The sequence below is a fragment of the Galeopterus variegatus genome, unplaced genomic scaffold (genome assembly GCF_000696425.1).
Source record: "Galeopterus variegatus unplaced genomic scaffold, G_variegatus-3.0.2 Scaffold29, whole genome shotgun sequence".
NCBI classification, from domain to species: domain Eukaryota; kingdom Metazoa; phylum Chordata; class Mammalia; order Dermoptera; family Cynocephalidae; genus Galeopterus; species Galeopterus variegatus.
The window spans coordinates 661,206-675,913 of record NW_007726140.1 but is presented as its reverse complement, the minus strand read 5'-3'; the positions used below and the strand labels follow the sequence as shown (position 1 = coordinate 675,913).

General features: G+C 38.7%; 1 protein-coding gene across 2 annotated transcripts in view; it reads right to left on the bottom strand.

Moving 5' to 3' along the window:
• The window catches only part of FARS2 (phenylalanyl-tRNA synthetase 2, mitochondrial), a 540,429-nt gene that overhangs the window by 396,209 nt on the left and 129,512 nt on the right, over positions 1 to 14,708 (bottom strand). For both annotated transcript variants that reach the window (XM_008569891.1, XM_008569880.1), the window contains one exon: positions 11,084 to 11,719. In XM_008569891.1, the coding sequence (XP_008568113.1) occupies positions 11,084 to 11,695 (612 nt within the window). In that variant the 5' untranslated portion in view covers positions 11,696 to 11,719. The remainder of the gene's footprint in view (positions 1 to 11,083; positions 11,720 to 14,708) is intronic.

Sequence of the window (14,708 nt, the reverse complement as noted above, 5' to 3'; positions counted from 1 at the left end):
GATCCCCTTACCAGTAAAAAAAAAAAAAAAAAAAGCAACAGCCAAGCTGGGGCCTCTAGAGCTCAGGGGAAGAGGAGGAAAGACTTACAAGGTGCATGAAGGTGGGAGAAGCCATGATGAGAGAAAGAAAAAATCACTTCCACCATTTCAATTCCCAGCCGCTTCAAGGCTCGAGGCAAAAGCCGCAGCTGTGCCCTTCCTGTGAAGTTGGTTGGAGGCTGCAGGGGAGAAGAGGGCCTTGCTAGGCCCCCAAGCCAGCAACACCACTCATAGGGTTCCCATGGATCCACATAGGAGCGAGGGACCACAACAACAGAAAAAAGGAACCATTCAGAGGCCAATGAGTCATTGCAAGGGACCAGTGCATGGCCCACCCCACAGGAAGTGTTTGCAGCATGGGCGGTGGGGGAGATGGGCCCACCAGGGGAGCACTGGCGCACAGCATGCACAGCCGATCTGACCCTCAGTCAGTGCAGGACCACTCTATGTAGATTGGTCAGAAATATAGAACTGCAGTGGGTACAGTTTAAAGAAAAGACTCAGGCCCAGACCAGAGTTTCTACACAATCCAGGTGTAACAGATCTCAAGAGACCCAGAAGTACCTACAAAGTCAACCACTAAAACTTGAGCTGCACAAAAAGCCTTCCCCAGGGAATCAGCAGCAAATCAGCAACTTACCTCAACCACAGAGTTCAAGTGCTGGTCCCCACAGAAAGTTCCCCCATTTTAGAAGTAACCAAAGGACAACAAATTAGTTCCAGTGCACAGTTTAAGTGGTGGGAACAGCAAAGAATCCAACTCAGAACTGAAAGAAAAAAACAAAATACCCACAGACCAGAGACAAAGTTTGATATTAACTAGTAAAGGTCTCACTTCACCAAAGAACACCTGTAAAACCTAGAAGGACCAGAACCCCCTCAGCCCCCAAGCCAGGGAGGGGAAAGGGCCTGGGGCCTCAGTCATGCCCCCTAACACCCATACCCAGTGATGACTGCTGAGCCACTGCAGGAAGTGCCCCATGCTCCCAAGCCGGGACGGTGGGGGGCCAAGGGCCTCGGCCACACCCCCCAACACCCACATGAAGCCCAGTGACAACTGACCCACAGCTGGAAGCCCCCTGCTCTCCTGAGCCAGGGCAGTGGGGTGCCCAGGACTTCAGCCACACCCCCTGACATCTGCATTCAGCCCAGCAATAACCAAGCCACCACTGGAAGCCCCCTGGTCTCCCCTGCAGGAATGATGGGGTGCCATGGGCCTCTACCACACACCCCCTCCCTCCTTCTCCCACCCTATTTGCTTTCCCCTTCCCTTTTCCCTCTCCCACCCAACTGCTCTGTAACAACAATTTAGAATGTAAACACAGGTGGAGCCAGGGACCAACCCCCCCGCCTCCTGCAACCAGGCAAGGAGCACACCAAAAACACCACTTCAATGTGGGTGACCCACCACAGCCACCATAATAGCCACAGCTGCTGCAAAAGCAGCTAGACACCACAAACACCCTGCAGATGACCTGCCAGCCACTCGAGGGCACTGAGACAAGGAGAGTCACCAGTGGAGACCAAAGAAAAGAAGAGGATGTCTCTCTCCACAAAGCCCATTCCAGAGGGACAGAAGTAGCATCTGCTCTATGATGATAGTGCGGGACGTGAACACACCTCTCTGAGCACTGGACAAATCATCAGAGTAACCATTACTCTTTCAGAAGGAGAGAAGAAATCTAGAGTTATCAGAGGTGGGAGAGGGGAGGGATGGGGAGAGATTGGATAAGGGGTATAAAGAATAAGTACCATTTGTAATAATGTATGTGCTAATAATATTGATTTGATCAATGTACATCAACATTGAACCCCAAAAATATGTATAATAAATTATGATTCAATAAAACAATTTTAAAAATTTTAAATTAAATATTAAAAATTAAAAGAAAAAGAACTTTTAGCTGTCAGTTGTGACTCCCTGCCCACTTGTGAGGATCTTAGGGAGACCTTGTCACCTAGTTGGTACCACATTGTAGATGTCATCTGTGGTTTCTAATTTTGCTATTTCAGTCCCTCTCTCCATTTGGTAATATTTGGGGATATTCCAAAACTATAGACCTCCCTCCCTTCTACATTTTTGAAACTAAACTTGTTTGTTTTTAATATCTTAAGCATGTAATTCATTGATTATTCACTGTAAATTTTTAAAATAAAGATACTTAAGTTAAATGTACCGCAAGTACCCTTTTAGCCATATCCCATCGGTCTTGCTTTTTATAGTGTTAACTATATAATCATATGGCTTAAGTTGGGTCTACCAAGTTTGTCCACGATAAAGTGACTATTTCCCCTATATCTGAGAAGTTTGAAGTATTTCCATTGCTGGTCAGTGATAACTAAATTGAAGTTTACTGTAATCTTTCTCTTTAATTCATGAATCCATAGTTGTGATTTTTTTAACTCCTGTGGAAATGGAAATTTTTTATCCTTTACTACTGCTTTCTACATAAACTACATTGTAGATGGCTAGACACAGTACTACTTACGTGTATTAATTCATTGACATTTGTTTAGACTTCAGCTGTCAATGAGAAATGAACAACTTATTTTAAATATTCCATGTGACTGTATATCTGACTCTAGGGTATAAAACATTGTGTATGTATATCTGCACACATACACAAATACATATACATATGTAAGCATGTATATACACACACTACTGAATTCTAAAAATAAAATAAATCAAGCTTATGAATCATATTTTTCAGATTTTCTATATCATTACTCATATTGTCTGCTTAGTTCATCATTTTCTGATTGAAGTCATTTAAAAATCTACCAAGATTATGAATTTATCAAACTTAACTTTCAATTCTTCAGTTTTGCTTTATGTATTAAGGTTATGATGTAGGGTACATAAAAATTATTAATTCATGAAGCTTCTTGGTTGTTGTATTATCTTTCTTTATTCTTATTTATCATTTTTCCACAAATTCTGTTTTATCTAATATTAATATTGCTGTACCAGCTTTCTTTTGGTAAGTATTTACATCTTTTACCTCCCCTTTTTTTCAAACTCTGGTGTGGTTTTGTTTCAAGTTTATCTAATGGAAAAATGTCCAATCTGGTAATGTATGTCTTTAATTGGTAAGTTTAACCTATTTACATTTGTGAATATTAATTTGTTCGGACTAATATCTACACCCTTAATTTGGGGTTTCTATTTACCATACTTGTTTTTTCTTTCCACTTTCCTGACTTTTGTTAAATTGAGATCATTTTTTACATTTCTCCTTTTCTATACCATCAGGTTGGAATATATATATTGTATTGAAATCTAATTTTTTTCCAACAAAGTTGGAAGTTACTCAGTATTTCTATCCTTCACAAATGTGATAAGAACCTTAACAGCTTACGTTCCCTCCAATTTGTCACTGTTGGTTAGAGTTTCCATTTTACCTTTTTTCAAACCACAAAAGGTTTTTGTCACAATTCATGGTTAGATGTATAAATTGTTACAGTTTATCCATGTCTATGCTTATCATTATTTTTGTTACCTGGTACCTCTGTATTCACTTTTCAGCTTGCTGAAATATGCCTCACAGTGATTGAAATAATGGTTGCAAAGATTATTAAACAGCAGGAAAATTTTAAAAGATAACAATGTAATTTTTAAAACTGCACACGTAGCATGATTACAGCCATATAAAACTCCTACTCATAGAGGAATAAACTCAAAGAAGGAAAATACATTTTCTTGAGAGTTAAGATTAGGTCAGATAACAAAGACTAAGTCACTAAGATGGTGATTCCAGCACTGCTCCCCACCATAGGAAATTGACTGTCAACAACTAAAGCTCAAAACTGCCATCCTATGCCCATAGAACTTTGGGGAAAAGAAGGAGAGACCCACTGGAAAGCCACAGGGGGTGGGAGGAAGAATCACTTCAAACTATCCCTGGCTGCTCCCCAGGCTGGTGTGGAGCTGGACACAGAGCAGCCCCCTAGAGACTACAAAATCAACACTGGGTATCTGATTAGCCCAGGGGTCTGTGAATCTTTGTGAGGAATTCATGCAGTGCCTCCCCACAGAAAGCATTTGGAGTGCTGCACTACGGAGCTGATCCACCAAGGATGCACTGAGGCATAATGCTGGCAGCTGATCTGCATCTCAACCAGCATGGGAGCCACACAGTAGAGACTGGTCAGTGTGATAGTGCCCCAGGAGGGCCAATATGTGAGAAACAGTTGGTCCTGAGCCAGAATTTCCACACAGCCCAGTTGCTCCTGTGGAGTTTCTCCATGACACAGAAGTGACTAAAAGGCCAACGATTTAAAATCCAGTCAACACAAAAAGTTTTCCCTAGACTGAGAAACAGCAGCAAGGCAGTAATTTAGCTCTGACAGTGTTCAAGTTCTGGTCCCTGCAAGAAGTGATTACAACATGGGAATTAAGGGCAGAACAGCAAGGTACTTCCTGAGCAGTGTTTAAGCAGTGGTGGTAGCCAACACTCCAATCTACCAAATAATGGAAAAAACAGCAGGCCAGAAATAAAGTTCTGATGCTGAGCAGTAAAGGTCTGAACTCACCAAAGAACACCTATAAAACCTGGAAGAGGTAGCCATCTCCTCAAATGTGAAGGCATCAATGTGAAGACATAAAGATCAAGGAAGAACAGAGAAATATGACACCATCAAAAGAAACCAACAATGCTCTAGCAGTGAACCTAGAAGACCATCGGGTGTATGAAATATCTGATAGAGAATTCAGATGAATCCTCTTAAAGATGTTCAGAAAGTCATAAGAAAATATAATAGAAAGTTAAGTGATATTCGGAAAACAATCCAGAAGCAGAACAAGAAAATTGACAAAGAAATAAAATCAATTACAAAAAAAAAAATAGAAATTCCAGAAATAAAGAATACCTTATCTGACTAAAAAACTCAATAGAAAGCTCCAACAGCAGACTTGATCAAACAGAGAAAAGAACGAGTGAACTTGAAGAAAGAACGTATTAAATTACTTAATCAGAGAAACAAAAAGAAAAAAGAATTTTAAAAAATGAAACTGGATTGCTGCAATTATAGGACACCATCAGGTAAAATAACCTCTGCAAAACTGAAGTACCCAAAAGAGACAAAAGAGGAAGAGACCTAGAAAGTGTATTTAAGGAAATAATGTCCAAAAAATTCCCAAGTATGGAGAAAGATGACAGCATCCAGGTACAGGAAGCTCAGAGGTCACCAATCAAATTCAATACAACAAGGAATACTCCAAAGCATATCATAATCAAATTATCAAAAATAAAGCCAGAGAAAGAATACGAAGAGAAAAGAAACACATGACATTCAATGGGCCCCAACATGGCTTTCCACTAATTTCTCAGAAGAAACCTTACAAGCCAGGAAAGAGTGGGATGATATATTCAAAGCATTAAAGGAAAAAGACTAAACACAAAATTCTGTATCCAACAAAACTAATCTTCAAACATGAAGGAGAAATACTTTCCTAGACAAACAAAAAACAAGGGAATTCATCAGCAATAGGCATGCCTTATAAGAAATGCTAAAGAAAGTTCTTCGTTCTGAAAGAAGACAATGCTTTAGTGTAACAAGAAAACATTTGAAGATATAAAACTCACAAGTACACAGACAAATTCAGAATAATCCAATACTGTAAGGGTGAGGAAGAAACCACTTATATCTTTAGTATGAAAACTAAAAAACAAACTTATTAAAGATAATAAATACAACAACTGTATAAGAGATAGACAATATTAAAACATGTAACCTGAAATAACAAAATGTCAAAAAGTGGGGTGGAATAACATCAAAACTCAGAATCTGCTTTGTTTTTTTCCCTTTTTCATAGCCCTCACATATAAGTTGTTATTAGTTTAAAATAATCTGTTGTTAACTATCACACGTTTTCTGTAAGTCTCATGATAACCATAACACAAAAACTTGTAATAGATATACTAAAAATAAACAGCATGAAATCAAAATATACTACTAGAGAAAACCACTCAACTACAAAGGAAGACAGTAAGACTGGAAAAAAGAATCTACAAAACAACCACAATAAAAAGTAACAAAATGGCAGGAACAAGTAGGTAATAACTTATGTAAATGAATTAAAATTCCCTAGTTAAAAAACATAGAGTGGCTGAATAGATTATAAAACATAAACCAACAACATCTTTCTAACAAGAAACTCACCTCACCTATAAAGACACACATTGACTGGAAGTGAAGGGATGGAAAAGGATATTTCATACACATGGAAACCAAAAAGAGCAGGAATAACTATATTTATATCATAAAATAGACTTTAAGACAAGGAGAGTAAAAACAGATAAGAAAGGCCACCACATCATAATGAAGGGGTCAATTCAACAAGAGGATACAACAATTCTTAATAAACATGCACCCAACACTGGAGCATCCAGATATATAAAGTAAATATTATTAGACTTAATGGGAAAGACAGACTGCAACACAGTAATAGTTGGGGACTTTCAGAAATGGACAGATCATCCAGACAGAAAATTAACCAAGAAACATTAGAGTTAACCTCCACTCTAGACCATTAGGATCTAACAGACATATACTGAACATACTTCTCAGCAGCACATGGAACATTCTCTAGAATCATCCATGCACTAGACCATAGAACAAGTCTCAACAAATTCAAACAATTTAAATCATATCTGCTATCTTTCCACACCACATTGGAATAAAATTAGAAACCAAAACCAAAGAAACATTGAAAAATGTACACATACTTAGAATTAAACAATATGCTCCTAAACAACAAATCAGTAAAAGAAGAAATAAAAAAAAAAAATTTAAAAATTCCTGCAGACAAATGAAAATGTAAACACAACATACCAGAACCTACGGAATACAGTAAAAACAGTTCTAAGAGAAAAGTTTGCAGCAATAAATGCCTACATCAAAAAGTAGACAAACTCCAAATTACCATCCTGTTTTGGTTACTCACTTCACTACCCAAAGCAATCTACAGATTCAACACAATCCTTATAAAAATACCAATGTCATTCTTCACAGAAATAGAAAAATCAGTCTTAAATTGTGTATGGAACCACCAAAAAACATTGTATAGCCAAAGCAATATTGAACAAAAAGAACGAAGCTGAAGGCATTACACTATCTGACATCAAAATATACTATAAAACTATAGTAACCAAAACAGAATAGTACTGGCATAAACAGACAAATAGACCAATGGAACAGAAATAGAGAGCCAGAAATAAATACACACATTTACAGCCAAGTGATTTTTTTTTTTTTGGTCTTTTGTCTTTTTCCGTGTCCGGCAACGGATTGCAACCCTCAGTGTTGCCCCCGTACCGGACCGGAGACCGGCAACGGGATCACAACCCTCGGTGTTGCTCCCGCGCCTCGCTCAGCCAGTGAGCGGGAACTGGTCTGCATGTGGGATCCGAACCCTCGGGCGGGAGCGCCGCCGCGCTTCCCAAGCGGCGCACTATCCAGTGCGCCACCGGGCCGGCCCCAGCCAAGTGATTTTTGACAAAGTTGCTCTGACTATACATTGGGGAAGGGATAACCTCTTCAATAAATAGTGCTAGGAATATCAGAGATCCACAGGCAGGAAATTGAAACTAGACTCCTATCTCTCATCATATACAAAAATCAACTCAAAATGTATCAAAGACCTAAACTGAAGACCCGAAACTATGAAACTACTAGAAGAAAACATACGAGAAAAGCTACACAAAATGGAGTGGGCAGTGCTTTTTGAACAAGACTACAAGGGCACAGGAAACTAAAGTAAAAATACACAAATGGGACTACATCAAACTAAAAAGCTTCTACACAGCAACAAAATGAAGAGACAATCTACAGAATGTGAGAAAACATTTGCAAACTATGCATCAGACAAAGTTCTAATATATCCAGAATATATACAGAACTCAAACAACTTAAAAACAAAAAGACAAATAACCCAATTAAAAAATGGGCAAAGGATCTGAACAGACATTTCTCAAAAGAAGACACACAAATAGCTAGCAGGCAAGTGAAAAAAATGCTCAACATCATTCATTAATCATCAGGGAAATGCAAATTAAAATCACAATTAGATATCATCTCAATCCAGTAAGAATGGCTGTTATCAAAAAGACAGAAAATAAGAAATGCTGACACAGATGCAGAAAAGAGGGGAACTCTTATACATTGTTGGTGGGAGTGTTTAAGTTAATACAGTCATTATTGAAAACAGTATGGAACTTCCTCAAAAAGTTAAGAATAGACCTATCTTATGATGCTGCAATCCCAATACTGAGAATTCTCAAATGGAAATGAAATAAACATATCAAAGAGACACCAGCACTCCCATGTTCATCACACTATTCATAATAGTGAACAGTGATGGAGTCAACCTAAATGTCCATCAACAAATGAATGGATTTAAAAAAATGTGGTATATATACACAATGGAATACTATTCAGCTATTAAAAATAAAATGAAATCCTGTCATTTGCAGCAACATTAATGGAACTGGAGACCATCATGTCAAGAGAAATAAACCAGGCACAGAAAAATGAATATTGCACAATCTCACTCATATGTCCAATCTAAAAAAGAGAGAGAGAGAGAAAGAGATTCTCATAGAATAGTAAGATGGTTTCTAGAGGCTAGGAAGAGAAGCGGTGTGGGAGCAGGGGACAAAGTAGATTAACAGGTACAGAGTTACAGGTAGATAGGAAGAATAAGTTCTGGTGTCCCAGGCTGAGTATAGCTAGTAATATTATACTGTATGTTTCTAAATAGCTAGAAAAGAGGATCTTGATTATCACCACAAAGAAAAGATTAATATTTAGGTGACAGATAAGCTATCTCTCCTAAATGAATCATTGTACAATATATGCATATTTCGAAAGGACACAATGTACTCCACAAATATGTATAATTAAAAATAAATTAAAATTTTAAAAATTCATTACAAAACTTAAAAAAAAAAAAGATTAGGTCGACTTAGTACCGGTACTTTACATGAGGCCAAAAATTTGGAAAACTCCACTCCCTCACCCCTTCCCCTCCAGGCCATTCTTGGAACAAAAGCTCCCCACAGATCATAGCAGGTCCCACTTACAAAGCAGTTCATGAAAATCAGCAGAATACAGTAGAATGGGCAAGAACCTCAGAAGACTGAGTTGCAGTTTTAGCTCGGCCACGAGGTTGGCCAACCTTAGTGAAATCATGAAACGTGCTGAGACCTTAGATTCCTCACGTTGAAGTGGAAATAATCTACCTCACACGACTTTTATTAAGAGGAGTAAATGAAAATGAACATGGAAGCACCTTCATAAGGAAGCCTCATGTGGGTATTTTCCCCGTATCTATGCATCCAATCTCCTCACGGGATGCTTCCTTATGTGTGTACCTAATTTTTTTAAATATTAAGGCAGAATATATGGTAACATTATCAGATTAGTCATTTGTGTTAACTGCTAAATTGGACTGGACCCAAATAAAATATGAAACAAGATTAAGAGCTAATTTCCTACCTACTTCCTTTCTTCCAGGCTCTGTGACAGCCTTGATTTCCCCTGCATTAAACTGTCGGTGTGTGCCTTGCAGCCGTCACTGCCTCTTTCTCGGCATGCAGGCTTACAAATCAGTGGGTGCTTTCCTTTCTTATTTCTTTAATGAGGTAAGCTGAGCTGAGCGTCTGTCCACTGCTGTGACATGGACATCACATTACTGGCATTACAGCTCCTCTTGCACATTAATTTTAAGTGGCATTCTATCACTTGGCCATAATTCCCAGACTTTGACCTGTCTTTGTTCATTTCCTTTTAGTTTCCTTATACATTTGAATCCTTATTAATAGTCATTATTCCTAACTTAGAAAATAGTCAGCTAATCCAAGTAGTTAGAATGCTCATCTAAGCTCCTCTGAGACCCAGCCTGGATGACCTTTTTGTGTAACACTAAACTATTGCTGTATTACCATAGACTCACAGGATAATTGCACGTCCTGAGGCAAATGGAAAAAAAAGAGTGAGAATGCAAGGAAACAGTTGTTCAGTCATCTCCTGCTACCTGATTATTTAATACAACAAAACAATGATTACTTGTTAGCCTAAGGATTCTATACTACTTGTTTTCATATTAACAATCCATTTAGCTTGTGTTTACAGAAGGGAGTTTTGTGACAATAATAATTCCTCCTGTTCCAATGAACGTGTTCAGAAGGAGAAATGCTACAGGAGTAAAGTGAAATAATTCCTGGGTCTAGCTTAATTCCATTCATTTCTTATATAAAAACAGAGATGGCTTTAAAAATATATGAATAAGGGACAAGTGGTATTGTAAGTTTTTAGGGAATGAATGCAGGCTTTTAAGGATTTTCATAATTTGCAAAAAAATAAAATATGCACACAATATATAACCATCAGGACACATCTAACCAGTGTAAGAAAAGTTGGGTGCTTTTGAGAATGACCAGAATATCAGATTCTTTGGTCAAAAAGGCTCTATGTATCCAAACATAGACCTCAAGAATAGCAGCAATTAAGACATCCCACATCATCATGAAGAGTAGGGGAGGGTGAGGAAAGAGCTTGGGGACAAGAACACAGTTTACAGTGTAAGCTAATAAATCACTAGTCCCCTAAGGTATATGAGAAATTCATTAATTTCTAACAGCATGAAAACATAATTAACGTCTACTAACTGAGAACTGGAATAACCTGACCACAGGTTTCAGTGTCGTATCTTCACTGTTGTCATCCTGAATCAGGGGTAAATTTGAGCCACTGACTATCCTTACAAAGTAAGCCAGAGAGAAGCAGGTTAGTACTAAGAGAAAGGACAAGGACAGACAAGTGAAAACAAAGGCCTACTAATTTCTGTAGTTATTAGTGCAACAAATCAGTCAAAAAATACTGAGGCAACACCTGTACAAAGGATGTCATTAAGGAGAGATGATTCATTAAAGCAAAGTATAATCAAGGACATCTATATTGGTTTCATCAACATAAACTTCAGTGACCTCAACATGAAAGGTCCACAATAACCTTCAATGACAAGTGTCTCAAGACTCACCTCATGCTTGGAGAAGAGCCGGACAGCCTCTAGCTGATGGAAAACTGGGTAGTGCTGGGAGTCGATCTGATCGCGCCGGTAGACATCGCCCACAACCAGGAAAGCATCCAGCCCTGCGTGCAGCAAGTCCCACTGGTGGGCTGACGTGTGTGCTCTCAGCATGTGAGTCCGGTTCAAGTAATAGTTGTCCCCCTTCTTCCTGCTGGGGTGGTCAGCTGGGATGAGCAGGCTGTCAAAGTTCTGCCACGTGGTGACCACTGGAGAAAGGTCATCGTAGACAGAGAACAGCGGGGTCCCAAAGCGGCCCACGTACTGCTTGTAGAAGTGCTCCTTCACCCTCTCCTTGATCAGCCACAGAGGGTGGTGCTGCTGGTTGTGCAGATTCCTGCCCACCCTGGAGAGAACCTTCCGGGTGAGGTTGGTGTGGTCATCCTGAGGGTAGAATTTGCCCAGTAGCTCCACGGCACCTCCTGTAGCTCCTTGGGCAGCACACTCGGATGCAGCCGGCCTGGAGCCACAGGCCTGATGCTGATGGCCTCTGGTGACATGACTGGCCTTCCTCACCAGGTAGACACGTGCAAGGGCAACCCTCCTGAGAGCTGAACAAACCATTGGAGCAATTCCCTCTCACGGATTCTGGAAAGAGCACACATGCAAAGCACAAGTCATGCTTCACTCTGTAGAAAGCAAGCATGTCCTTCCTGTCCCCTAGCATCATCCCAATGTCCTACCAACATGTATGTCCCCCCCACCACCACCTCCACACAGCTGGAAGATGCAATTAAGGAAATCTTTTGACAGAGGATAATGTTTACTGTACCAAATTGAAAGAATCTTGAAAGTCACTTTTACATCTCTAATCTCTAGTTGTCCTTCTCTTGTCATTTAGACATTCCTGCTGTCATGTTTTGAATTCCTCATGTAAGACAAAACTCTAAATGTGACAACTTCCTTTCATTTTTACGACATTCTAAAACCAAAAATTGTTACAGGGATTACTTAAAGTCAGGACTTAGTGGGACCCTATTAAGGGTGTCATAAATTAAAGAAAGCACATGATTGCATATGGGCCTCTGAAGGATAATACAAGAGAAGATATTTTAAGTATCCATCCTTCATATTTCTGCCTTTCATCCTCATAACTACAAAGTTCTGCTTATCCTTGACAGGGCATAACTTCTGAATTATTTCACTCGATCACAAAATGATATTAACAATACTTTGTTTTAATGTTTTCAATAAAATATATCACTTTAGTTGGTGGTTAGCCTTATTTGATATTTTGAAAAATAAAAATGGAAAATTTATGGAAATGTTTTACAAAGTGATAGACTATACCAATGGACAGCTGAAACTATTTTTATAAATGCAAATCTTTCTTATCCTCACATCTGGTCATGTCATTTAAACTTAATACCATTGTAGCCACCATCATTTACATCTTTGTTTTGTAAAATAGTGAATTTCTACTACACTGCAATAAAACAGGTGCAGGACTAAACTTACTGGGGAAGGGATACCGGGCAGTCAGAAGACAGAGTACTGACCCAGATTTTATCTAAAAAGAAAAATGCTCATGACTTAATAAGATCACCAAATTTCACAGGTAGTATAAGCCATTCATGTCACAGATGAGGTGACAAAGACCTAGGTACAGTTGGCTAAACTCTTAAGGTAGCAGGAGAGTCAAGACAACAGCAACAACTGCTGGACTGCTAACAGAGTACTCTTTCCCACTACCACAGAAGCCACTTTTAAATTCACTCAAGGATTTCAGTAATTAGAGCCATTAGATGTCACATCCCAATGTTCATAAATAATTTAAGCTCATAAACTTAAATCACTAAAATCCATCTTCTGAAATTAAGAATTTTTATCTATTGTGCTTCTTCCCACTGCCATCCTCCCCACCCAGACAATTACTTGTTCTCTCTATCATCATCTCTTACAGAGAGAGTAACGACTAGGATAGTGTTCCCACTTCTACCTGAGCAGTGACTTCCTTTCCTTCTGCCTCTGCAAAATATCTCTATAAGAGGTATTTCATCTGGAAATACAGGGAAGACCTGGGAAGATAACAACAGCCGTACTTCTACTGGTACAGTACTCTTCCATTTCCTCCTTTCAACAGCTCTGTGAGGTAGGCATTACTCGTAACAGTTTACCAACAGGGAAACTAAAGCTCAAAAAGCTCATGCCACTTGCATACATTCGTAGGCCCAGTCATATGCCTGGCCACAGGACAAAGCTCAGAACTCTGCACAATGCAAGTACTTCTCAATCAAAGGCCCAAGACTGTTAAATTCAAATCATATCTCTTCAATCACCTCCCTTAACTTCTATTTTATGTAAGTAATTTAGATTACACATCAAAGTATTTTAAATACATAGATGAATGCCTGAATAAGTAAATCCAATAAAACACATTAGGTAAGATGGTAGAAACAAATATTTAATTCAAGACCCAATGACCAAATCTGCCCATGGCCTGTTTTTATAAATAAAGCTTGTCGGAACACAGCAATGGCCATTTGTTTACACATCATCTGCAGTGGCTTTTTCACTACAAAGGCAGGACTGAGTAGTTGCCATAGAGACTTTATAGTTCACAAAGCCTAAAATACTTATTATCTGGTCCTTTATGGAAAAAGTTTGCTGAACCCTGATTGCATAACCCTTTGAAAAGTTCTTCCACAATATTAATATATTCCTAGTCACAAATATACATGGACTGTAGGGCCACAAAAAGTAGCAAAAGAACAAACATGGATACTAAGCATGTTAGCATTGGTATAGACCAACTGTGAGAAGAGAGACCGACTGTGAGAAGAGCCAATACAATATAATGGGCAACGGGCCATTATACTCTGCAGACACCCCCAGGTGGGCCTGATCCTAAGCTGACCACTTAGACACTGTGTATCATCCTTGGAAATGTTATTTGACCTTTCTGACCCTTGAGTTCCTCACCTGTAAAACAGAGAAATAATATCTATTTCATAGTGAAAGAATTAAACTAGACCCTGTTCATAAGATACTTAATTCATTGCCCAGTGTGTAAGAGAAAAGATGAGTTGAATTAAGAATTGGAAGTGACCAGAGATTTCTACTGACAAGGTAACAAAAAAATAGTAAAGTTGTTCACTGAGACAGGGAACTCAGAATGGGTATTTTTGTTTGTGCAGATGTTTTTCAGTGTGTTTGTGGTTGCAGAGGGAAACAACTTTGGACATAAGGAACTTAAGATAGCTATCTTTTAATTTCTATGAGGTAATTCGAGGTATGGTTTGGAAATGAGGTAAGAGATTAATTCTAGAAATGTGCAACTTGGAAATAATTTGTATAGAAGTATGGGTTAATGTCATAAGGGTATATACTAATAAATGGGAGAGTAAGGGCAAAAATAGAAATGAGCAAAAGACAGAGCACTGGGAAATTATCGTAATTAAGGGAAGGGTACATAAAGAATAAGACAGAGGAGAACTGAAGGCTGTTGTATCACAGAAGTCAACAGAAGAAGATGTCTAGAAGAAAACCGAGACCTTTTCTGAACTCAAATACCACTCTATGTACAATGCCTAACATGTTACATTATTACTATTTGCTATTTGTCTTCCTGTTAGAC